Below are 25,827 nucleotides of genomic sequence, written 5' to 3' on the forward strand. Positions count from 1 at the left end.
TTTTTAAGTGAAAAGTAATTTGACCATATAACTGGTTTAAAGGCAGACACATGAAAAAAAATAAAGAAAAACAGATGTATCCTCATTAAGAGAAAATTCTAGTCCTCTTTGATAAGTTATTAAACTTTCCAAAATACTAGACATTAACTTAAATAGTTTAATCTTTAAGAAGAAAGAATATGGCACATACCTCTTTCTAAAGAACCCACACAAACTTCAAATATCAATTAAGAATAAAGAGAGATGAAAACCAACTCTGAAAAATCTATGAAACAATGATCTCTTACTCCACTAAAAAAAAATAGTTCATATCTAAACAACTGCTTATCAGATTTAAAGTTTCCCTGTAAATTACTTTAAATAATATGAAAAAATTTAACCAGAAAGCACATGGCACTTTAAGAAACACTCCAGAGTATCTAAGACACATACTCTACTTCAATTCAGATTTCATCTTTGGTTGGATCAGCTAAGACTAAATCCTAGCCACACTGTTTTCCTAATTGCAACAAATACCTTTGTCTTTTACCAAAATATAACCTTGATAATGGCCAAGGGGATCAGAATAATATATGTTTTACCCTGCTTCCCTCCCTCCCGCTACTTCTTCATTTTCCCTTCTACTCCTCCTCCTACTTATTTATTCCACAGACATGTATTAGGAATCTATGATACTTAGAGTGAAGGAAAATGTTAGAGCTACTAAACAAAAGCTTAGGAAGTAGTATTGCAACCTAAGCAGCTGAATATTGAAGAGACAGACAAGTATGTTAGTACTAGAAACATTATATCTTTTATGAGGGCTATTTACATATTCAGATACAAGTCTGAATTATTACTACAATAAGCAGATACCGACGATCCTCAGAGGATGACTAAAGCAATGTGACCAGCAGTATGTGGTATAATCTGTCCTTTCTGTACTTTTCAAGGTTGGGGGGGGGGGGTCATAATAACAGATTTAAGAGTAAAATCCTAGGAAGATATGATATTCTCAAAAGGTAATTTTAGCAAACTAGATCCAATACTATAATTATAGGTCATTTTATAATTATTTATATGATTAACAAAGAATAAAATTCAAGATGAGAATTTGTATCTTAAATTTTTTACAACTATTGTACCTTTAAACTAGTTTCACATCTACCACCTTCCTGAATTTTAACATCAAAAATTTTAAACTTTGATTAGCCAATAAAATATGACTGAGAAAAGAAATTAAGAAATTACATAAAAAGAAGACAGGCAACTCCATTGGATTCCATGACAGTTTAAGCTATAAAAAATTTATTTGCAGAGAATATGCACAGATTTTTCAGAATTCCAGACTATAGGAACAAAAACAGGACAACCTAAATATATAAACTACTAGAGGCCCAGTGCACAAAATTCGGGTATGGGGGGGGGGGGTGTGTCCCTCAGCCCAGCCTGCACCCTCTCCAATCTGGGACCCCTCGAGGGATATCCAACTGCCCGCTTGGGCCTGATCTCAGTGGGATCAGGGCCAAACGGGCTGTCAGACATCTCTCTCACAATCCAGGACTGCTGGCTCCCAACCGCTCGCCTGCCTGCCTGCCTGCCTGATTGCCCCTAACTGCTTCTGCCTGCCAACCTGATCAATGCCTAACTGCTACCCTGCCAGCCCGACTGCCCCTAACTGCCCTCCCTTGCCATCCTGGTCGCCCCTAACTATCCTCACCTGCAAGCCTGGTCATCCCCAACTGCCCTCCCCTGCTGGCCCAGTCACCCCTAACTACCCTCCCTTGCCAGTCTGGTCACCCCTAACTGCCCTCCCCTGCCGGCTGGGTTGCTCCCAACTGCCCTCCCCTGCAGGCCTTGTCCCTCCCAACTGCCCTCCCCTGCAGGCCTGGTCACCCCCAACTGCCTTCCCCTGCAGGCCTGGTTCCCCCCAACTCATCATTGATGTTTCTTTCCCTCTCTCTGTCTCCCTTCCTCTGTCTAAAATCAATAAAAAAATACTTTTTTAAAATGTAAGCAACAGTTACATTGTAATTGGTATAATTAAATTCATTTTTTAATTAAACGCATTTTTAAGGTGAAGAAAAAGGCAATCAATATAAAATAAATCAAGTACACAAATAAATAAGCTGAAGCCTGATATGCATAATAATCTGATCTACCACACTTGAATTTATTTACTGTAATATTGAATCTTCAGGTTTCATTTAAGGTTAAGGCAATGGTAGTAAGTGACTTTCCTGTTAATGTGGTGCCACAGCCTCAATGAATGTTCTAAAGCAGGGGTCCTCAAACTATGGCCCGCGGGCCACATGCGGCCCGCCGAAAACATTTATCCGGCCCGCCAGGTGTTTTTGCCGCCGCTGCCTGGTACTTAGCACCCGACTAGTTTTTTTTTAAACTATAGTCTGGCCCTCCAACGGTCTGAGGGACAGTGAACTGGCCCCGTTTAAAAAGTTTAAGGACCCCTGTTCTAAAGGAAGTATTTGATATTCTTTAAGTAACATAAAGCTGTTTAAAGAAACTTGTGCCTTTTGGAAAAAAATAAGACTCTTTGAGATCAATTACTTGTACACACACACACATTTTTGTTGTTGTTAATCTCCACCTGAGGATATTTTTTTCCATTTATTTATTTATTTATTTATTTACTTAAAGAGAGTGGAAGGGAAGGGGAGGGAAGGGAGAGAGGGAGACTGAGAGGGACAGGGAGAGAGAGAGAAACATCAATGTGAAAGAGACACATATACTGGTTGCCTCCCATACACACCCTGACTGGGGCCAGGGATAGAATCTGCAACCCAGATACATGCCCTTGACTGGTAATCAAACCCAAGACCCTTTGGTGTGCGGGCCAACACTCTAACCACTTAGCACACTGGCCAGGGCCAATTGCATGTATATTTATAACAAAGTAGAGATGACAGTGACGATAATGTTTTTTGCTCTTTTTTATAAATCTTTATTGTTCAGATTATTACAGTTGTTCCTCTTTTTTCCCCCCATAACTCCCCTCCACCCAGTTCCCACCCCACCCCATGCCCTTACACCCCCCACTGTCCTCGTCCATAGGTGTATAATTTTTGTCCAGTCTCTTCCCGCAACCCCCACACCCCCTTCCCCCCAAGAATTGTCAGTCCACTCCCTTTCTATGCCCTCTAGTTCCATCCATGGTGTGGCAAATGGTAAGAGTTCCTTTTTCTTCTTCCTCTTCTTAAAGAATACCTTTCAGCATTTCATATAATGCTGGTTTGGTGGTGATGAACTCCTTTAGCTTTTCCTTATCTGTGAAGCTCTTTATCTGACCTTCAATTCTGAATGATAGCTTTGCTGGATAAAGTATTCTTGGTTGTAGGTTCTTGGTATTCATCACTTTGAATATTTCTTGCCATTCCCTTCTGGCCTGCCAAGTTTCTGTTGAGAAATCAGCTGACAGTCGTATGGGTACTCCCTTGTAGGTAACTGACTGTTTTTCTCTTGCTGCTTTTAAGATTCTCTCTTTGTCTTTTGCTCTTGGCATTTTAATTATGATGTGTCTTGGTGTGGTCCTCTTTGGATTCCTTTTGTTTGGGGTTCTCTGTGCTTCCTGGACTTGTAAGTCTATTTCTTTCACCAGGTAGGGGAAGTTTTCTGTCATTATTTCTTCAAATAGGTTTTCAATATCTTGCTCTCGCTCTTCTTCTGGCACCCCCATAATTCGATGTTGGTACGCTTGAAGTCGTCCCAGAGGCTCCTTACATTATCTTCATATTTTTTTATTCTCTTTTCTTTTCCAGTTGGGTATTTTTTGCTTCTTCGTATTTCAAATCTTTGACTTGATTCTTGGGATCCTCTAGTCTGCTGTTGGATCTCTGTATATTATTCTTTATTTCAGTCAGTGTATGCCTAATTTCTAATTGGTCCTTTTTCATATCCTTGAGGGTCTCACTAAATTTCTTGGAGGTTTCTAAAAGATTCTTGAGTAACCTTATAATCGTGGTTTTGAATTCTATATCCAGTAGTTTGCTTTCCTCCATTTCTTTCATTTGTGACATGTTTCTTTGTCTCTGCATTTTGGTTGCTTTCCTGTGATAAAGTGGCTTTGTGTGCTAGGTGTCCTGTAGGGCCCAGTGGCTCAGCCTCCCTAATTACCTGAGGTGGACACTCTTAGTATACCCCTTTGTGGGCTTTGTGCACAGTCTTGTTGTAGTTAAGCCTTGGTTGCTGTTTGTATCACTGGGAAGAATTAACCTCCAGGCCAATTGGCTGTGAGGACCAGTTGTGTCTACAATGGGAGAACTTCTGTGCTGGAGACACCCTTATGGGGCAGGACTTGCTTCAGTGGGGCTTTGGCGCTCACTGTCTGCCCCCTGAGTGTGTCTCTTATGGATGTGAAGAGTTGTCATCTGAATGGTCTCACTCTGACCACTGAGTACACGGGCTCTTAGATCTTCAAGGAGGTGCAAAGTCATCCACTGCCTAAGCCCCCCAGCAGGAGCCACAGAGAGATCTGCAGATTCCTCCTCTTTGTTTGGGGTTTGGAGGTGCCCAGATGAGGTGCAGCTGTGAAGCAATGCAGGCTGCTGACGAGCCTTAGGCCTTCTTTTGGAAGCTCTGGGGTTCTCTGACCCAGCTACAGTGTGACAGGTTTTTAGGTAGAGAAAGGCCAGGCCATTCGTATGCAAAAGCCACTGCACACAGTTTGGGTGGGGTTGTAAATTGAAACTACACCTAAAAGACTAAACAGATATCATCCAGAACCATGGGAAGGCTGGCTGAGTGGAAATTCTACAACTAGAAGGAAAGAAAAAAGCGCATTGAGTCTGGTAGGAGGTGCAGAGGTGCGGAAGAGCGGAGGTATGGAGGCATGCACCAAAGGGGCTGGCAGCTGGGTACGCTGGTGTCTTTTTCAATCGGGAGGGGGATACAAAATCCCGACTGCTCTGAACTCCAGTTCCGGGTGAGAATCTTGGGACCCAGACTCATATGGAGAGAAACTGGACTGTCTGGCATCGGGCCGGAACGTGAGGGCGGCTTTCTCGCAGAGGTGCTTGCAGCGGTCATTGTTCCTGCACAGGGCCGCGGGACACACAGACCCTGGGACATCTCTGAGGCAGAGCAGACTGGCAGCCATTGCGGTTTGCTCTGCCCTGATGATTCCCTGAGACCCCACCCCACCCAATTTACGATGATAATGTTTTAATTATCATAAAACAAAATTATGAATCAGAGAAACAATGTTCTTGCTATAAAAATGTGAAAATTTAATTTTTTGACAAATCTGTTATATGTCTATGTAGTTCTGTCTTGGCAAAAATTGTCAGTCTATGTAGTTACTTCTATCTTGGTAAAAATTGTCAAAGAAATATAACATGTTTATGTCACTGATTACTGATTATTTTATTTCTATACATAATGTTTGCATGACAATATCAATAACTGAACTAAAAAAATATCAAAACACTATTTACAAAAAAGTATCTTATCAATTAAACAGGTAAGTTAAGAGAAACATTTCTATCAAATAACAATTACTTATGTCTGACCTAAGTAATTGTTTTGCTAACGATACCCATCAAATCCAATAAACCTTATGCTGTAGTCTCAGTCTGTAGAGGTCTTTATGTTATTTACACTAATAAAACATTAATCAAGGACCACATTTATAGCAACTCCTCTATAAATGAGGTCATGGCAGGTCAGACTTACATAATAAGAAAAAAAAGGCTGGTCTCTGCAGTGAAAAGAAAACCCCTTATTACTTATTCTTCTAGCCCCTGGGATTAAGTCCAGTAGCTGAATATTGCAAACTACTTCACTAATACATCCATCGCTATGTAAATTCATTTAACCTCAATATATTGGATATTTATAAAATGCAAGCCAAATCCACTGATTTAAAAAATAAATCGCTAAACTGTTTCTTTAAAATATAGTCTATCCTCGAGAGAGATAATGAAAATTCCAGACACTGCCTCCACTATTTCACTAATGGATGTTAGTTTTCTTTCCACCACTATTTATTTCTTACATTTACTTAAAAGACAAAGGCTAAGTACTTTCTATAGGCTAAGTATTAAAATAAAGAAGACAGTTTCTAACCACAGGAGGATAACAAATCCACACAAAGTAAGCACTGGTAAGAAAACAGAAAAAGAGTATTAGCAAACCTATAATCACAGATGACATTAAAACAGGTTATTCAAATAATTGTTTCCCCAATAAGAATCAGCTATACTGGATAAGGATATTTGAGAATACCATAAGAGAATTCATTTCTTCACAAAATACAAAATGTTTTATCGTAAAATATTTGTTCTATGTATATGTATTTTCTTTCCTCTTGGTAAAAATCCTCAAAGAAATACCAGGACTACTGTGAAGATTATCTGTATAAAGTAAGTTTGTGTTTAAGAAAGCATGTTATTTACATAAAAATAACAATAACAATAATTGAAATCAAAACTATAAATACAATGCACTTAGAGACACAATAATATCAACTAAACACAAATACTTACTGAATTTGCAAGGCACTTCTACTGGACCCATGGATATAACCACAAATAAGAGACAGAGCGATTGCCATTACAGAACATAAATATACAATTTACAGGAGGAGAGAGACAATCAAGATAAACATGAAAGGAGAGTAAGAAGGAAAAATGTTTTAAGATATGAGGTAAAAGTACCCTGGTAACAGGTTTCAGGAAAAACTTCTCAGGAGGTGACATCTGAACTGGGACTTTAGCGAGAATGAACCAGACATGAAGAGATTTGAAGGTGGATCTTCTAGCATTGGTAGAAGTCAACAAATCATCCCTCAGAAAAACTGAAGAATAGCAATCATTTCAGGGTTCTGAAATTTGACCAAAGGCAAACAACAAAATCTATAATAATTATATTCATGGAAGTCTGCTAAATACTGAGTAAGAACAAATAGTCTATAGCAATCTTTTTTGGGAATGCCCTATGCAAACACCACAGACTGTGGCTACGTATAGAAATCACCAACTTCACTAACATACGGCTGACCTGGTTTAGAAGAAAAGGCAAAAAATGCAAGCTAAGCTAAAAACAGAAAAGCCTATCACTCTCCTAATCTGTGATTATATTTGCAGTTAGGGTGAATAGGAGACAGTAGAACAACCCAGAAACTGAAGAGGGAGATACTAAAAAATGAAATAGCCATAGCTACATATTACATATATCAAATAGCTGAATAAGAATTTCACACATGGGTGACTGTCTGGGTTCCTCAGCACATATACAGACTTGGAGTAGGGGGGGTGGGGGGTGTCAAACAGCAGGAAATAATCGTTACAACAGAAGAAAACTACCCCAAATTTGAATGTGTTGTCATCTACCAGCTATACGAGGCCAAAGATGTAACTAAAATATCTGACCAGTCTGACCTCTAACCTGCAGAGAAAAGGATAGCCCTAAAAAAGCAAGGCTAAAAACAAAAACTAAGAAATCTTGGAAGAGCTTAACAGCAAGATTAATAGCACCATACCACAACAGAGACAAATTTTGCAAATTAAGCCCAACAAGTAACTTTTAAAAATCAACAAACAAAACCATATCCAACAACTATTTTTAAAAAATGATAGCCCTAGCTGGTTTGGCTCAGTGGATAGAGCATCGGCCTGCGGATTGAAGGGTCCCGGATTTGATTCCGGCCAAGGGCACATGCCTGGGTTGCGGGCCTGATCCCCAGTGTGGGGTGTGCAGGAGGCAGCCAATCAATGATTCTCTCTCATCATTGATGTATTTATCTCTCTCCTTCCCTCTCCCTTCTCTCTGAAATCAATAAAAAAAATAATAAAATTTAAAAAATTATATACTATGACCAAGGAATTATCCTAGGTATGCAAAGCTGGCACAATATTTCAAAATTAATTAACATAATACATCACACATCAACAACTCAACAGAAAAATCACATAATCATATCAATAGATACAAAAAAGCATTTGACAAAATCCAACATACATTCATGATAAAAACTCTAAGAACAGAGGAAATGTCTTCAACTTGGTCATATAATAAAAGGCTAATATGCAAATTGTCCCCTTGACCAGGAGTTTTACTGGGAGTTTGACCAGGGGGTGGGGCCGACCGGCCAACCACCCGAGGCGCCTCCCCCCGGTCGGCCGGCACAATTGGCCCCTTTCGGGGCAGGCCAGCCAAACCCACCTGTGCATGAATTCATGCACCAGGCCTCTAGTACCTACCATAAAACCCACAACTAATATCACAGTCAATGATGAGGAACTCAAAACTTTCCCATCAAGATCAGTACAAGATAAGGATGTCCCTTCCTACTATTCCTTGTCAACATTATAGAAGTTATAGCTAAAGAGATAAGAAAGTAAATGACATATATGTTGGGATAAAAGACATAAGATGTCTTTGTTCACAGATGACATAATTGCCTATAAGGAAAATCCAAAATAGTCGACAACGAGAAGTCATGGAATTAATTAACTATTACAGCCAGGTTGTAGCATACAAAGTTAATATACAAAAAGTCAATTGCTCTCCTATATATACCAACAATGAACAAGTGGAATTTGTAATAAACACACAATACCATTTTTATTAGCATCCCCAAAACAAAAAAAATTAGCTATAATAAAATATGTACAAGATCTATATGAAGAAAATTATAAAACTCAGATAAATAATATTAAAGAATTAAATAAATGGCATTGCTATACACCAATAGTGAACTTGGAGAAAGAGAGACTAAAAAAGCAATCCCATTTACCATCGCACCAAAAAAATTAAGCTACATAGGAATAAACTTAACTAAAGAGGTAAAAGACCTCTACTCAGAAAACTACAGGACGTTGAAAAAAGAGATAGAGGAAGACATAAAGAGATGGAAGAACATACCATGTTCTTGGATTGGTAGAATCAACATCATTAAAATGTCCATACTACCCAAAGCAATCTATAAATTCAACGCACTTCCCATTAAAATACCAACAGCATAATTCACAGACCTAGAACAAACTCTCCAAAAATTCATCTGGAACAAAAAACGACCCCGAATAGCTGCAGCGATCCTGAGAAAGAAGAAAGTAGGTGGGATCTCAATACCAGATATCAAGCTGTATTACAAAGCCACTGTTCTCAAAACTGCCTGGTACTGGCACAAGAACAGACATATAGATCAATGGAATAGAATAGAAAGCCCAGAAATCAGCCCCAACCAATACGCTCAATTAATATTTGACAAAGGAGGCAAGAACATACAATGGAGCCAAGATAGTCTCTTCAATAAATGGTGTTGGGAAAATTGGACAGATACATGCAAGAAAATGAAACTAGACCACCAACTTACACCATACACAAAAATAAACTCAAAATGGATAAAGGACTTAAATATACGACAGGAAACCATAAAAATACTAGAAGAATCCAAAGGCAACAAAATCTCAGACATATGCCAAAGCAATTTCTTCACTGATACAGCTCCTAGGGCAGTTGAAACTAAAGAGAAAATGAACAAATGGGACTACATCAAAATAAAAAGCTTCTGCACAGCAAAAGAAACCATCAACAAAACAACAAGAAAACCCACTGCGTGGGAAAACATATTTGCCAACGTCATATCTGATAAGGGCCTAATCTCCAAAATTTATAGGGAACTCATACAACTTAACAAAAAGAAGATAAACAATCCAATCAAAAAATGGGCAAAGGACCTAAATAGACACCTTTCAAAAGAGGACATTCAGAAAGCCAAGAGACATATGAAAACATGCTCAAAGTCACTAATCATCCGAGAGATGCAAATCAAAACAACAATGAGGTACCATCTCACACCTGTCAGAATGGCTATCATCAACAAATCAACAAACGACAAGTGCTGGAGAGGATGTGGAGAAAAAGGAACACTTGTGCACTGCTGGTGGGAATGCAGACTGGTGCAGCCACTATGGAAGACAGTATGGAGTTTCCTCAAAAAACTGGAAATGGAACTCCCATTTGACCCTGTGATCCCACTTCTAGGAATATATCCCAAGAAACCAGAAACACCAATCAGAAAGGATATGTGCACCCATATGTTCATAGCAGCACAATTCACCATAGCTAAGATCTGGAAACAGCCTAAGTGCCCATCAGTAGATGAATGGATTAGAAAACTGTGGTACATCTACACGATGGAATACTATGCTGCTGTAAAAAAGAAGGAACTCTTACAATTTGCAACGGCATGGATGGAGCTGGAGAGCATTATGCTAAGTGAAATAAGCCAGTCAATGAAGGAAAAATACCACATGATCTCACTCATTCATGGATAATAAAGACCATTACAAACTTTTGAACAATAATAGATACAGAGGCAGAGCTGCCTCAAACTGATTGTCAAACTGCAGTGGGAAGGCCAGAGAGGGTTGGGGGGCAGAAGGGAGGGGAGTAAGAGATCAACCGAAGGACTTGTATGCATGCATATAAGCAAAACCAAATAAATAAATAAATAAATAAATAAATAAATGGAGAAATATCCCATGTTGATAGATAGGAAGACTCAATATTGTCAAGATGTCAGTTCATCCTAACTTGGTCTATAGATTCAATGCAATCCCATTTAAAATCCCAGCAATGTATCAACAAATATCGACAAACTGATTTTATACTTTATAAGAAGCAAAAGGTACAGAATAGACAACACAATATTGAAGGAAAAGAACAATGTTGGAGGACTAACACTACCTGACATCAAGACTACAATAAAACTACAGAAATCAAGACAGTGTGGTTTATAATGGTGAAAGAATAGACAAACAGATCAATGGTACAGAATAAAGAGCCAATAAATAAACCCACATAAATATAATCAACTGATCTTTGGCAATGGAAGAGCAAAGGCAATCAAACAAACCAATCATACTCTTGTCAATTAATAGTGCTGGAACAACTGGACAACCACATCCAAAAAAATGACTCTAGACATAGCACTTATAGCCTGCACAAAAATTAACTCAAAATGGATCTCAGACAAAATTGAAAATAAAACACTAGAAAATAACATAGGAGATAACCCAGATGACCTGGGTATGGCAGTGACTTTTTAAAAACAGAACCAAAGGCATGATCCACAAAAGAAATAATGGATGAGCTGAATGTCCTTATGATTAAAACTACTGCTCTACAAAAGATAATGTCAAGAGAATTAGAAGACAAGACATAGGAATATTTTTGCAAAAGACATCTGATAAAGGACTATTATCTAAAATATAAAAAAGAAATGCTGAAACTCAACAGTAAGAAAACACCCAATTAAAAAATTGAGCAAAGACTTTTTCAGACACCTCACCACAGAGGATATACAGATGACAAATTAGCAAATGGAAAGATGCTCTATGTCACATGTTAGAGAAATGCAAATTAAAACAATAATAATATATCACTATACACCTATTACAATAGCGAAAATCTACTAATTCAACTCAATAGTTTCAAAAAGAATAAATATATAGGAATAAGTTCTTAAGTATCATGTCTGTAGAATAAAACTTTGCTAATTAATTATAGATCTAAGTACATGAAGCAACATCTAGGATTCATGAATTAAAAGCCCCAAAATGGTTAAAATGTGAATTATCCACAAATTAATCTATAAAGTTTATGCAATCCCCATCACAACCCCAAAGACTTTTTATATAGATACTAACAAGCTGATTCAAAATTTATATGGGAATGTAAATGACCTAACATCTTACCTAATAATAGACAAACATGTAAATTGACTGTCCCTCCACTATGCTCACCAGCCAATCAGGAGAGTATGCAAATTAACCCAACAAAGAGGGCGGTTAATTTGCATACATAGGCGCGAAGTGGCGGAGCGAAGACTGAAGGCTCCAGTCAGAGCAGCGAAGGCCTGGGTCCTGGGTGCCGGAGGAAAACCGGTGCTGGCAGCCAGGGGAAGGGAAGGCCTATTGCACGAATCTCTTCGTGCAACGGGCCTCTAGTAGTCAAAATAATTTTCAAGAGGAACATAAAAGACTTAGCCTATCCAATTTTAAAACATATTACAAAGTCACAATAATAAAGAGAGTATGGTATTGGCATAAAGACAGAAAAAGAGATCAAAAGAAAGGAACTGAAAATACAGAAATAAATCCTGTATATTTATGGTCAATTGATTTTCAATAAAAGGGATGACAATTCACTGGGGAAAAAGGTGACCTTTTCAACAAATGGTGCCTAGATAATCAGATATCTACAGGAAAAAGTGAACTTAGACCTTTATTTCACATCATGCAAAAAATAAACTCAAAATGAATCACAGATCTAATGTAGAGACTAAAACTATAACATTTCTAGAAAATGAATATAGTCTTTCTAGGAAAAAAATGTATATCCAGGACCTTGTATTAAGCTAAGATTTCCTGAATTTTCCTACAAAAGTGTAATTCATTAATGAAAAAATAGGTAAATTTTACTTTATCAAAATTTAAAAATTTTGCTCTTCAATGAAAATGAAACTTGATCCCTCTCCCTTATGATCAGACCATGACATAAGAGAGATAATATGGACTGTGGAGAGTGGCTACAGCATTCGGACAGGATCAAGCCTCGGAATGACTTGTGGCAAAGCTACATACAAGTCCCAGCTTGGAGGGAAAAGCCCTCCCAGCACAATTATAGCCAAAAGGGTATGGTTGTAAGCTTGACCTTATAGTCCAACCCTGCAGGCCTAGGTAGCTAAGGGATGTGGGCTGCAGGGGTGGATGCAGCAAGTGCTGCCTAAACAAAGCTTGATAAAGTTCAAAGAATGGCAACAACAGGAAAGATGCAGATTTGAAACTCGCAAGAACATTGTAAACATCTTGCCCTTGTTTTGCTTTGTGTGATCTGACTATAGGCAGTCCTCAGGTTACGTTGGACTCGACATACGTAGTTTCGTGGTTATGTTGCCATCTCCCATTTATTTATAAAAAAATTTTAAAAAGTTCTGTCATTTCAATGTATGTACATATGTGCTTTATGTTTTTTTATTATTTATTTACCACAAGTAAAGGTCAGGAGTTGTTATCTTTCTTTTAAATTTTTTTTACTGTTTCACTTCATTACTACTGCGTATGTGCTCCATGTGAGTGGCATAGGTGCTTATGTAGGTGGGTTCTGACTTATGGAGAAAATCACATTACGTCACGCTGTAGGAACAGATCTCCAACGTAACCCGAGGACCTACTGTATACAATAAAGCTTCGGCTTACAGGCTGCGTCACTGTTTCCTCATCCAGGCACAGTGATCCACCTGGTCCCAACTGTATTCTCTTGTTTGTTTTCTTTAATCCTTCACCACCCCTCCTCAGGTTCACCCTGGCCATGCTGGACATGGTTCAATGGACATCTTAGTCTAATTATTGTTTTTATAGATATAATAAAACTTAATGGGAAACCCAAATAAGCATCAGTTTCCTTATATCTGCTAATAGAATCATCAGTTTACTTTTGCCAAACTCAGCTTTACTTAATGGAAAAATAAGACCAAAAGTGAGAGAGGGAGAGAGAGAGAGAGAGAAAATAAGATCAGAACTTTATCAGTAAGATGCAACCATGAAGAAAACCATAAAATGATTAAATATTGGCATATTTTTAATAATTACTACCTTCTACTTTACTGACTGCAAAAACAAAAAATATAGTACCAAAAAATTATCACTTTCTATGGCAGAAGTAGAGTAATATTTTAAAGTAAAATATAATAGATATAAAGTAGATTACCTTCCTTCATTGACGAGTTCAATAAAAGCCAGGCCTGCATTCTTCTGAATAGAATTCTGCCACTCCTAAAAAATAGCAGAAAATAGCTGAACAAATTTCACTCAGTAAATTATTTCTTAAAAACAACAATTATAAAAAAAATCACACATTTCAATTTCATACCTTAAATTTAAAGGAAAGGTTGTGTTAAACATGCTGCCTACGCAATGGAACACCATGAACACATGAACAGTTGACATTAAAAAGGAAAATAAACGAGTTAGCAAAAATTTGATTCTATATAAACAAAATAAGCCTATCTACAGTTATTTTGCCCTTTTCGTTCTATAACATGATATATCACTAATTTAACTTAAATCATTGGGAGTTGGGAAGGAAGAAAGGAAGACAGCAAAGAACACCAAAGACAGAGATTTTTGGTTTTGCTCTTTAAGAAAAAAGATGCATCACCCCAAATGAGGGAAACACATAGTTAAGTAGTAAATAAACACAACAAATAGTAGTAAATAAACATAACGGAAAACTGATGATTAATGATTGAGAAAGAGACAAGAAAAATTCATGAATTTGGCTAGACAACTGTGAGCTAGGAAACTATAGTTACTAGCCTATAAATTAGCAAAAGATAATCTAAATCTATTACCTATATTCTTTATGAATAAATTATTCATTAAAAAGCCTAGGGGGGAAATCAACCAATAGAATGTGTACAAATAAATTTTTCTAATTCTTATATCAAAACACATAAAATAAATGTTAATAAAACCAGGGTAGGCCTATCTGAATTGAAATATGGATTTGAGAAATACCAATGCATGTATGTGTATGTCTCAAGAGATACATGTATTTTTCCAGAATTGGAAAAATATACAGAATCTTTGTTTCTTAACACTAAGGAGGCACTTATAACCTACCTACATGATCTCCCTTAATTGATCTTTTTCTGTTCTTTTACCAGGCTCAAAATAAAAGACAATGTTGGGCTACTTACCATTGCAACCATAAACTATATTCACATTTTCTGAATATAATACCTTTAAGATTTTTAAATTCCATGTCATTTCACCCGCCAATGACTACTCTGTTTCATGCCAAAATCCTTCTTTTTCCTCCCCGGCCTTATCCTTTCTTTTCTACATTCTCTTTTTTATCTCCAACTTTGTATTACAGTACTTCCTTGTATGTTCTGAAAACCCAAAGGTGACTCTCAGGACTAAAATGGCTATAAGCCCCAATTTTGTTACAGGATACCAGTTCATGAATAATGTCAGTAAGAACACACTAACAGAGTGGTTCTCAACCTTCTGGCCCTTTAAATACAGTTCCTCATGTTGTGACCCAACCATAAAATTATTTTCGTTGCTACTTCATAACTGTAACGTTGCTACTGTTATGAATCGTAATGTAAATATCTGATATGCAGGATGGTCTTAGGCGACCCCTGTAAAAGGGTCATTCGACCGCCAAAGGGGTCGCGACCCACAGGTTGAGAACCGCTGCACTAACAGAACATATACAGTAGAATGGAAATTACATACAAAGTCAGTTAGACATTGAGAGTAGTAATTGGCTAGACCTGGGCGAAAAGATAAAGCAATGTGTTGTTGAAAAAAGAGTAACACCACGGAAGTAATGAGATCTATGTTCTCAAACTGATTTGGACATGAAGAGGATACATCCATGGACACAATTCACTATACATATCTCTGTCTTAGATTCTCCCTTAAAATTTTCTTCAAGCTATATTACTCTGTGATTCAATAGCATGCAGACATTTAGAAATTAGTGAATCATGAAGTTTACAATATTCACAATTCACAATTGTCACCCAACTGAAACAATAAAAGAGAGGTCTTATATTTCTGAAATAAAGCAAGTCAAGAATATTAGATAGAAATACCTATTTAATTAAAAAGCCTTTTCTTTCTTCTTACAAAAATGAAATAGATAATACAAAAGAAAGCAATAGAATTCCATAAAGGAGTATATCCCTGAGAGAAGACCATGTGTCACTCCCTCCCCGTTTTTTAATAAGGAAGAAGGAGAGAGAGAAAAAAAATAAAGCAGAAACTGCAGGTTAACTTTTTGGATGCTGATGCAGATGATCCCATACCTCACTTCACCAAGTCTCAAAGAGTTGCCTAAACATAGTAATGCACAGGGATTGGAAAGAGACACAGATGTAATGATAAAGGGACCTAAAAGAGCCTTGAATATAAAAAATTCTCATGTTCTTGGAAGAGTCAGAAAATTACTCTAGACGGATGTACAAGTAGCTGAGGCTTTGAGGGCACAAGGTGAACACACCTGTGACCTTTGTTGATAGACAGCAGTGAGTGAATCAAGGGATGATGACAACTCAAGGGATGCCACAGTCAAGGAACAGCAGCACATACTCCCTCCTCAGCTCTTTACACAACACAGCAGCTCAGCAAGCAACATGGAAATCTGATAGAGCACCAGATTATGATGAGGCAAGACCTTAAACTGACTGAGTTCTCATTAAGATCACTTACTGGAAGGAAAATCTCAAAATGGAAATTAACTTTAATAGAAAGAAAGATATTTTTCTTGCTAGAAAAAAGGAAATAAAAAAGAAAGGCAAATGGATATCCTATAATTCTTAAATCACACATTTCATATTTAACAGATTCACTAATATTATTTTTCTCAAATCAGTTTTGTTTGATCTAAAACTCCAACAGGTGAGGCTTTTTACTATCTAAGTCATATAAAATTCAAAACTTTACTCTATAGGGAAAAAATATGTAACAGTAGAGAGACTAAAATTTAATAGACAGGTAAAGACCAATTTGATTTTCATTTATGTATACAAACTGACATTTACTTATAATGTAAAATCAGGAAGTGTAACACTTAAATTTCACAACGATTTAAAACAATGATTTAGGACAGATATAAAACTAGTTCAAGTTAGTATAACTATAAAAAATTTGCAATCTAAAAATTTGTATGCTCTTAACTTCGTATGTCACACAAAATATTTTAACTGAAAAACAAATTAGACATGAAGGGACAAATAGAAGTGGAAGAGTCCAATTTGTTATCAAAGCTCAGAAACAAAAATTAACTACTACTAATACATTAAGCTTCTTGTTTTCCCAAGCATCATGTATAACCCCACAATCGTTAACTTATAGTAACTAGCATCTAATCACCTGGAGAAAAACTTTTCCCTAGCTAAAAAAAATAATAAGACAAAATGAGAAATGAAGTGAAAATACAAATCTTACTTACACTTTTGGGTATGGGGACAAAAATCTCACAGTTCTCAAAGATACTAGTGAATTTTAATTTGTCTATAATTCATTCATAATTATAAATTATTAACATTTAATAAGATATCACATTTCAGGTATATAAAGACATGCTGATAAGAATTAAAAACACAGACAAAAAGAAATTGAAGCCCATGAGAATATAAAATTAATTTTTGTAATAAACTCAGCTGTTAGTCAAAGCCAACAAGTTTTCACCATACTAAAACATTATCCACAATCCTTAAGGAAGTTGCCAAAACTAGAAAGATGACTCATTAATCGTGCTATCCTACAGCATTTTTCTCCTCTTTTAAGATAATTATCAAAGAAGGCGTTAGTCTAAACAATTTTATAAACCACAGCTCAATATAAGCTTTAGTGAGTTTTAATAGTTGAAAGAAAAGCTTAATGGTTATCGTCTTTCATGATCATTGCAATATTTCATCACAGTATTTACAATTATATAGTGATGCAAAATGCATAGTACCTTTAAAAGTCTTGGTTATTCTTTTCCCAGAGGTATTGGTGAAAAACATGTTAAAAGCCTCAAATCCAACCACTAATGCAACTAAGTAATTTCAAAACACATTTCAGCACTTTGGAGAGGAAGGACTCAAAACATAACAACTGAGTCAATAATTTCAGACTTGTTCTAAGCTGTATTTAATTGACCATCATTTCCTATAGCCATGATTGTTGACTAGTCAATTTTTACTAAAATATACTCTTAGCTTACTAATGTTCTTAAGTCATACAACAACAACAAGATAGTATATATTAGTAAAATTATTAAATAAACAAAGTTCCACCAAATTTCAAATATGTGGCTTTGGTGGTAAAAGTCTGATTGTTTGGAGGAAAAAAATAAACTTCATTAGCAAAATAAGTCTATTACCCCACCACCACCACCACCATTAACAGTCAAATACAGAGAAAAGGGTACCAATTAAAATGCTATAATTAATTTATATTGGTTATATTCATATTTAATTCTAACATCCTTAAAGTAAATGAGACAATAACCTCTGACATATTTTAGTGTACTGAATGCACTTCATAAATTTACCTAAATTTTAAAAACAATTCCCAGTATTATCATGCTATAAAGCAAATAAAATTCAGCCACAGAATGACAAGATAGACTACATATACTCCATCTTGCCATCTTTTATTTTGGAGGTGGGGTTCAAGCCATAAATGTTGACAGTAAATATAGTATCAATTTTTATTATGGTGGGTTAGATAGTCACCAAACTATCTTTTACTCTTTAAAAAAGGAATACGGTAGGTGACTGCAGGTTAAACTTAGCAAAAACCAAGGACAAAGATTGTAAAAAGGAAACAACAGTATAAGAGAGAAGGTAAAAAATTTCTCTACAACCTGGAGAAAAATAAACTTGAGGAAGTAAACCAATGCTTGTTTCAGAACCCTAGAAAGGCCAGGAACAGAATGCATTGGATACATAGGAGCATGATTGAGGAACAGTGATGAAAATAATTTGAATGACTGAAAGTTGGTGTAAAAAATAGAATTCCATATCCTTTCCTCATAGTGTATGGCCATACCCACCATGGGAAAAGACTGAAACTTTACCTGCCAGATAAATAAACTTCTAGACACTATAGAAAGCCTTAATAAAGGCTATAATAAAATAAGATAACATGAAAGTAAACTTACTGAACTATGAGACTCTAAACAAAATTAAATAAGTTTTCTCTAAGAAAAATGAGAAGCCATAAAAAAGTCAAAGTCCATCAATGGCAAAAGAGAGCTTATTCATCACCAGTAGACAACTCCCACAAAGACACATACTCTAGTAGATGTTTCCTTTTGTGCAATACACTTAAATATGACCAGATAGCAAAGTGTCACTAGTCGTTAGAGGAAAGACTCTTTTGTCAATGACATACATACACACACAAAAAAAAATAGGGGGGTGAGGTGGGGGGAGAAAAAACCTCATAAAAAAACAGACACTATTGTTAAGGCAGTAGAGAGAAAGAGATTAAAGAAAAGTATAATTAATAACATAAGAAAGATTAAAATTTTCATGTAAAAAAAAATCAGGGCAGGGACTTTTTTTATTCCCTGGTATCTCTATGCTCCTACATCAAAGTTCTCTAGAAAAACAGAACCAATGGGTTAGAGATAGATTTTATTTATTTTAAGGAACTGGCTCACACAGGGTGACAAATTCCAAGATCTGCAGGGTGAGTTGGCAAGCTAGAGAGCCAATGGTATAGTTCTATTCTGAGTCCAAAAGCATAAGAATTAGGAAAACCAATGGCCTACTTCCAGTCTGAAGCCCAATAGGCTCAAACACAGAAAAAGCTCATGTTTCTGTTTGAGTCCAAAGGCAGGAAAGAGCTGATGTCCCAGTTCTAAAGCATTCAAGCCGGTGGAATTCTCTCTTACTTAGAGGATAGTACGCGCCTTTCTGTTCTATCAGGTTCTTCAACTGACTAGATGAGCAGCCCCACACACCTTAGGAGAGCAATTGCTTTATTCGGCCTACTAATTTAAATGTTAATATCACACAGAAACAACCCAGAATCATGTTTGATCATATATGTGGACACACCATGGCTCAGTCAAGTTGACACATAAAATTAACCATCAAATCTCGCTCCTTCACTACTCAAAAACAAAACTCAGAAAACTAAAAAATGCTCTTAAAAATTAAAAGTAGGCCTGGCATTGTGGCTCAGTTAATTACAGCTTTGTCCATAAACCAAAAGGTTGTGGGTTCAATCCCTGGTGGGGGCACATATGGGAGGTAACTATCAATGATGATTCTCTCCCCCTCCCTCCCTTCCTCTCTCTCTAAAATCAATAAAACAAATTAAAAAATCAATAAAATATCCTCAGGTAAGATTTAAAAATAACTTAACAGTATAATATCAAACAAAAATTTTGAAAACAGTATTGGAAGCTGTTGAGAAAACCACTTCAAATAAAAGATAAAAAGATAATAGATGAAAATGGATACCAAAATTAGAAAATTAATCCAGATAGTTTAACATTTAACTAACAAGAGGTCTAGAAACAGAAACAAAAAAATAGAGAAAAATAAATTCCCATATACTAATAAATAATTCAAGTAAATTTCTCTGAACACATGCATATACTTTTTCAGACTGACAAGGTTTACATAAAATACCAAAGACGGTGCGATTTAAAATATTCACACATGCCAAGGCACAATCCAGTAACAACATCAACTATTTTTAAAATAATAAAAATACTAAAAAGCTGTCAGGGAGAAAAAAAATTTTGAAGAGATTATAATTTTCAGTCTCTAATACTTATATATCCAAACAAGTTATCAATCAAATATGAAAGTTAAATAAAAGACATTATCACACAGCAAAATCTAAAATATTCTACCCCTTGTGCATTCTTTCTCAAGAAATTACAAAGGATGGGCCTCATCAAAATTAATAGACATCCAACTATCATCCTCCATCCCTATTCTCCTTTAATTTTCTCATGACATACTTATTACCTCCAGATTTTTTGTCTTTACCTTTGTTTTATTCCTTGCTATATTCTCAGTGCTAGAACAGTGACCAGCACATACATAGAAAGTGATCAATAAATGTTGAATCAATGTACTTTTTAAAAACAGGACATGATGGGATACAGGAGATACAAATTAAAGCACAAGAAAGGAAAGAAAAAAAATCCAGGGTTGATGATAAAAGAAGCCTCCAGGCCTAAAAAGTAACCAATCCAGAATGAAACAGGAGAATAGATAACTCCAGGCACGGTATCTTCAAGAAAAACTATTGAATCAATAGATACAAGGTTGGGTTTGATCACACTGGTAGAAATTTTAGGAGTCCAGTGAAAAACTTAGCAGCAAATTTGTGGAGGATATAAAAATTTTTAAATAAACAAAAGATAAAAAATTATTAATTCTAGGATAAAAATGAAAGAAAAAGACAAGCAAGAGGGAGGAAGGAAAGAAGGGAGAAAGGGAGGAAGGGGGAAAGGAAGGAGAGGGAAGGGAAGAAGGAAGGAAGGGTAACCATGGTATATTTTGTAGTTCTGCCATGAATACTTACTTACATTGTCACAATAATGTAAATGCTAAATATGGCTTTAACTAAATATTATGATGTAACTGTACTGTAAATGAGGGAAGTGTGAAACAGAAAGGGAGCGCAATATAAGTACTCAATGGTCATCTTTCATGAAAGACATTAGACAATGTCCAAAATAGAAAAATCAATAAATAGCTATTGCATCACTTAGAAATATAAGCAAACTAGCAGAGTCAACAACTAAGAGATTTGAATGTGGTTCCTTTCAGAAAGTAGAATCCAGGGAAAAGAAAGAAGTTAGGCAGGGAACTATCGTTTTTCAGTTTCAGTATTATACTATTTTTAGATTTGTGAAATAATACATCTCTTCCTTAATAAATCATACAACATATTAAAAATCATATGCTCTAAATGAAGAACAGTAAATGGAAATAAAAACATTTTTCTGACTGTATGATAGCTATTTATCCAAAATTATTCTGAAATCTCTCTGAACTATAGCGTAAGCATTCAATTTTCACAAATACTGATAGCAAACCTAGAAAAATATAAATGTATCATGAACTATTAAGAATTTTTCTTTTTTTTAAAGTCAGTATTCTATATACTACCAAATGAAATTAACTTTATTGCGATTGGCAATAAAATATTCTCCTCTTTTTAAAGTATTAATCTAAGGATCAAAATATAACTTAAGTTAAAGAAACAGCCCGGCCAGTGTTTCTCAGTGGTTGAGCGTTGACCCATGTCCCAAAAGGTTGCCATTTTGATTCCTGGTCAGGGCACATGCCAGAGTTGTGAGCTAGATCCCTGGTGGAAGCGTGTGGGAGGCACGGGACAGGCAGCCATGGTGAGAACTCCAATTCTGCCCCGATCCCTCCCCCTAGACTCCTCATCTGTGACACCGAGACCCATGATTGCTGTGCAGGTCAGAGGATGGCAGGAGGCCCGAGAAGTACATGATGAACAGCGTCCTGGAGAACTTCACCATCCTGCAGGTGGTCACCACCCGGGACTCCCAGGAGACCCTGCTCGTCATTGCTTTTGTCTTCGAAGTCTCCACCAGCGAGCACGGGGCCCAGCACCACGTCTACAAGCTCGTCAAAGACTAGGGTGCCCTCTGCCCCACCACCAGGATCCAGGACGAGCCTCTTCTCACACACCTGCCTGGCACCCAGGGGTCCAGGATTGAGGACCCATCTGCCTGCCAGGCCTCGGGCCCAGGGCCAGGAGGCCTCCCCACCTGCTCCAGCACACACCCCCTGCCACTGTTCTGCGCTTTAACTGTGGGAGAAGGGAGGGGGCTCAGCGAGGGGGCAGCCTGGCTGGGTCGCCAAGCCACCATCACTTTGGTCTGCCCAGCCTCAATGAATGGGAGGACACCTTTGGCTCAGGTGTGTGTGGCCACTGGCCCCTCAGGGCTGTGACAGGTGGGTGAGGGAGACTGGAGGGGAGGCGGAGTGCAGAGGCCAGGAAGGAGTGTGGAGCTGGGGTTGCGCTGAGAAGAGAGAGGCCCACACTGTCTTTGCAACTGCCATGTGCCAGGCCCCTCTCATAGATGTTTCTCTCTCTCTCTCCCTCTCCCTTCCTCTGTAAAAATCTTTAAAAGAAAAAATTAATTAATCAATGAAGATGCCTGGCCAATGTTGCTCAGTGTTTAGAGGGCGGTCCTCACACACAAAGGTCGAGGATTGTAGTTTGCTCTGAATCCCTGGTTGATCGGGATGTGTGCGGGAGGCAACCAGTTGATGTTTCTCTCTCATGTTGATGTTTCTCTCCCTTTCTCCCTCCCTTACACTCTCTTTGAAAAGCAATGGAAAAAAATTCCCTCAGGTGAGGATAAAAAAAATAAAGAAATGAATACTTCAACAAAAACCTAAACTCATATTGAACTATTTCATTTTTCTTATTAAAAAATATAAAAATGTAAAGGCTTGTGCTATTCAATGAAATATCATTATTAATACTTGAAGATGTTACAGTTACATATGCCTTTGTAAAATAAATCAAATTTGTTGGATATAACTCCCATTACCTAAATAGATGACAGAAATACTGTTAAAATTCAAAGGAGGAGGCCACAAAGGAGAGCTCAAATGAGGCAGGGAATGTATTAACACAAAATTGAGAACCATATTATACACAGGACTAAAGGTCAAAACTAGAGAAAACTTGTTCATGTTCAAGATACAGTAATCTTAAGTGCTCAAAGTAAACTATCAAGAACTTTTCAACAGTGTTTGCACTTTGTGTCAGCACTCTCTCAGCAGCATATCTAACACAACCTGAGTCACCTCAGACCAGGAAAGAATATACCATAATAGTGAAGGGCAGGTCTTACTCCACTGTCTCTTTAGAGGGTAAAACAAATCATTACAAGAAATAGCAAAATAAAATACTGCCCTTTGGAAAGATTTGGTTTCAAAATTTTGTGAACATATACTTCTAAAATGTACATTGTACCTCTATAAATATTATGGCTCAGTTTATAAATGAAATATATTACATATACAGATAACTACAAATTGAGCTAAAAGAAAATTCTATTAAAGCTGGATTAGCAAATGGTTCGATTTTATAACTGCTTATTTAACAAATATTTTAATGTGTACTATATACAAAGAATTGAATATTGAGAAAATAACTACTGGATTTACAAAATAAAACATGCAAATATTTTACAATAAAAAAACCTGAGATAACATGAAATCAATTATGTAATTACTATAAATATAGCTTCAAATTACGTGTAAATAATCACTCAAAAACAATAATCCCCTTGCTATTGTGTTTAAGCATATATTAAAATATATTTGCAAGTGCCTTTGAAAATGTATTTAAAGATTTCCAGGAAAAACATTCTCCAACCAATAATGATCCTATGAATAACTCCCAAACTGGCATCAATTCTGTCAAGATCTCTCACTAATCAACACAGAAAGCTTAATTTCAAAAAAGGTGACAAAAGTTGCTGTAATCCTTTCCAGTCACAATCTCTCAACAGATGATCATTAAGTTTATACCAGGACTTCACATTCAGGAGCTATATAAATGTGTCCTATTAGTACATGGTCAGTCTGTTTGGCAACTCCAGTTCTCCAGACATATGGCAACTGCTGCCCTTTGAGGTCTGAAGTCAAGTCTTTAGGGAATCTCAAAGCCTGCACTGAAATTACAAGGAGTGTTCATTAGAGACTGCTGGAGAGGAAACATGAAAGACTTCCATTAAAACTATATAAAACAGCTAATTATTTTTAAAATATTTTTAAACCACCTGATACATTCAGCTACAAAAAAAAAGTATTTACATACAGAATTATTCTTTAAAGCACTGCTTTCAGGACATGAGTGCAAATAGCTTTCTTCATGCCTCCCATCAGCCACCTCAAAACACCTAACATTCATTTTATAAGCATCATCAAGATTTTTATATCGTTGGAGAGAATAAATTATCTCATACCTCTAAATTCTTCCTATAGATCACTGTAAACATTTATTAAATGAAGGTATTTTTAGAGGCAAAGTTTTACTTTTTAATATTTAGTTTTGAATAATATATACTGTTAACAATCTCAGGCAGACATGCATGTGTTTCTTTTTAGATGCTTATTTTTTATCCAAAAAAGTCTGCCTCTATTTTATTTTTATTCCATTTCTAAATAAAACCATTAAAATGTTATAAGTACAAAATAATATAAATTACTAATCAACCTATGAATGGCATGTATCAGATATTATAGAAAATATATGTAAATTCTGAACCCTGTATATTTTGTTAACCAATGTCACCACAGTTAATTCAATAAAAAGGAAAAAAGAAAACATATGTAGATTCAAACGTTTAAAATGAAAAGAATGTCAACAAACTGACAAGAATTCAAAGAAATCACGTCTTTTCTTTCTCAGGATTTTGAAAAACATAAAAAGTATAAAGATTTTCTAATTAATAATAGTTGCCATTTTAACTTTTTGAATGTATAGACTTTTTAACTTCAGAGAACAGTTATTTATTAAGCTTCACAACAAAACAATACCACTGCAGAATTTTATTTCAGTAACAAATCACCATAAAATGTTACATAAAGTTCATTAGCTTGCCTCAATCATTTCTTGAACTCACATATATGTTGATTTCTGACAGCCTAATTCCAAAAAGCAATTACAATCTCAATCCATACGTAAAAAGATAACAGAAAGCAAGTACGCTAAACCAGTTTAAAAGAATAAAAATCTAAAGAAAACAGATTACGAATGATTTATATGAATGCCTAGTGCTGAAGTTAATTACAAGTAACCCAATAAAATAGTGCCTTTATTATTGTACAGCACGTAATAGCTTTAGATGTAAAAACCAGAACTCTTTCTGCTGACTTTTGCATGCCCAATCCCACAGCACACAACATTAAGAATTAAATATGTAGTAAATAAAGCACATAGAAAACAGCAGTTTTTAACTAAAAGCAGAAAACTCTCCTGCTGTTTAACCATTTGGGGTCTTCCACTCTGAACAGTGACCACTGTAAACTGATACTATATATTCACTGAGTAAATCCTTAATGCTAACATAAAGTGAAATTTTAATTTCAGTGTTCAAAGCTTTATGTCAAAAAATAAATAACTATGAAAGAGCATCACATTAATTTCAGCATTCGATAGGAGCATATAAGTTTTTTTTTAATTTTCATTACATTTAATGCTTATGCTGTGAAATATGGTATCTTCAGAATTAGAGTTTTGCAAACCTCACACTATATCTAGCTTTTATACAGCTTTGGTCCTGATTTTAAAC

General features: G+C 36.2%; 1 protein-coding gene across 4 annotated transcripts in view; it reads right to left on the minus strand.

The window, feature by feature from the left end:
* Positions 1-25,827, minus strand: part of LRBA (LPS-responsive vesicle trafficking, beach and anchor containing) — a 566,714-nt gene that overhangs the window by 364,340 nt on the left and 176,547 nt on the right. For all 4 annotated transcript variants that reach the window (XM_005871408.2, XM_014543868.1, XM_014543867.1 and 1 more), the window contains exon 35: positions 13,711-13,775. In XM_005871408.2, the coding sequence (XP_005871470.1) occupies positions 13,711-13,775 (65 nt within the window). The remainder of the gene's footprint in view (positions 1-13,710; positions 13,776-25,827) is intronic.

The sequence above is a fragment of the Myotis brandtii genome, unplaced genomic scaffold (genome assembly GCF_000412655.1).
Source record: "Myotis brandtii unplaced genomic scaffold, ASM41265v1 scaffold34, whole genome shotgun sequence".
Taxonomy (NCBI): domain Eukaryota; kingdom Metazoa; phylum Chordata; class Mammalia; order Chiroptera; family Vespertilionidae; genus Myotis; species Myotis brandtii.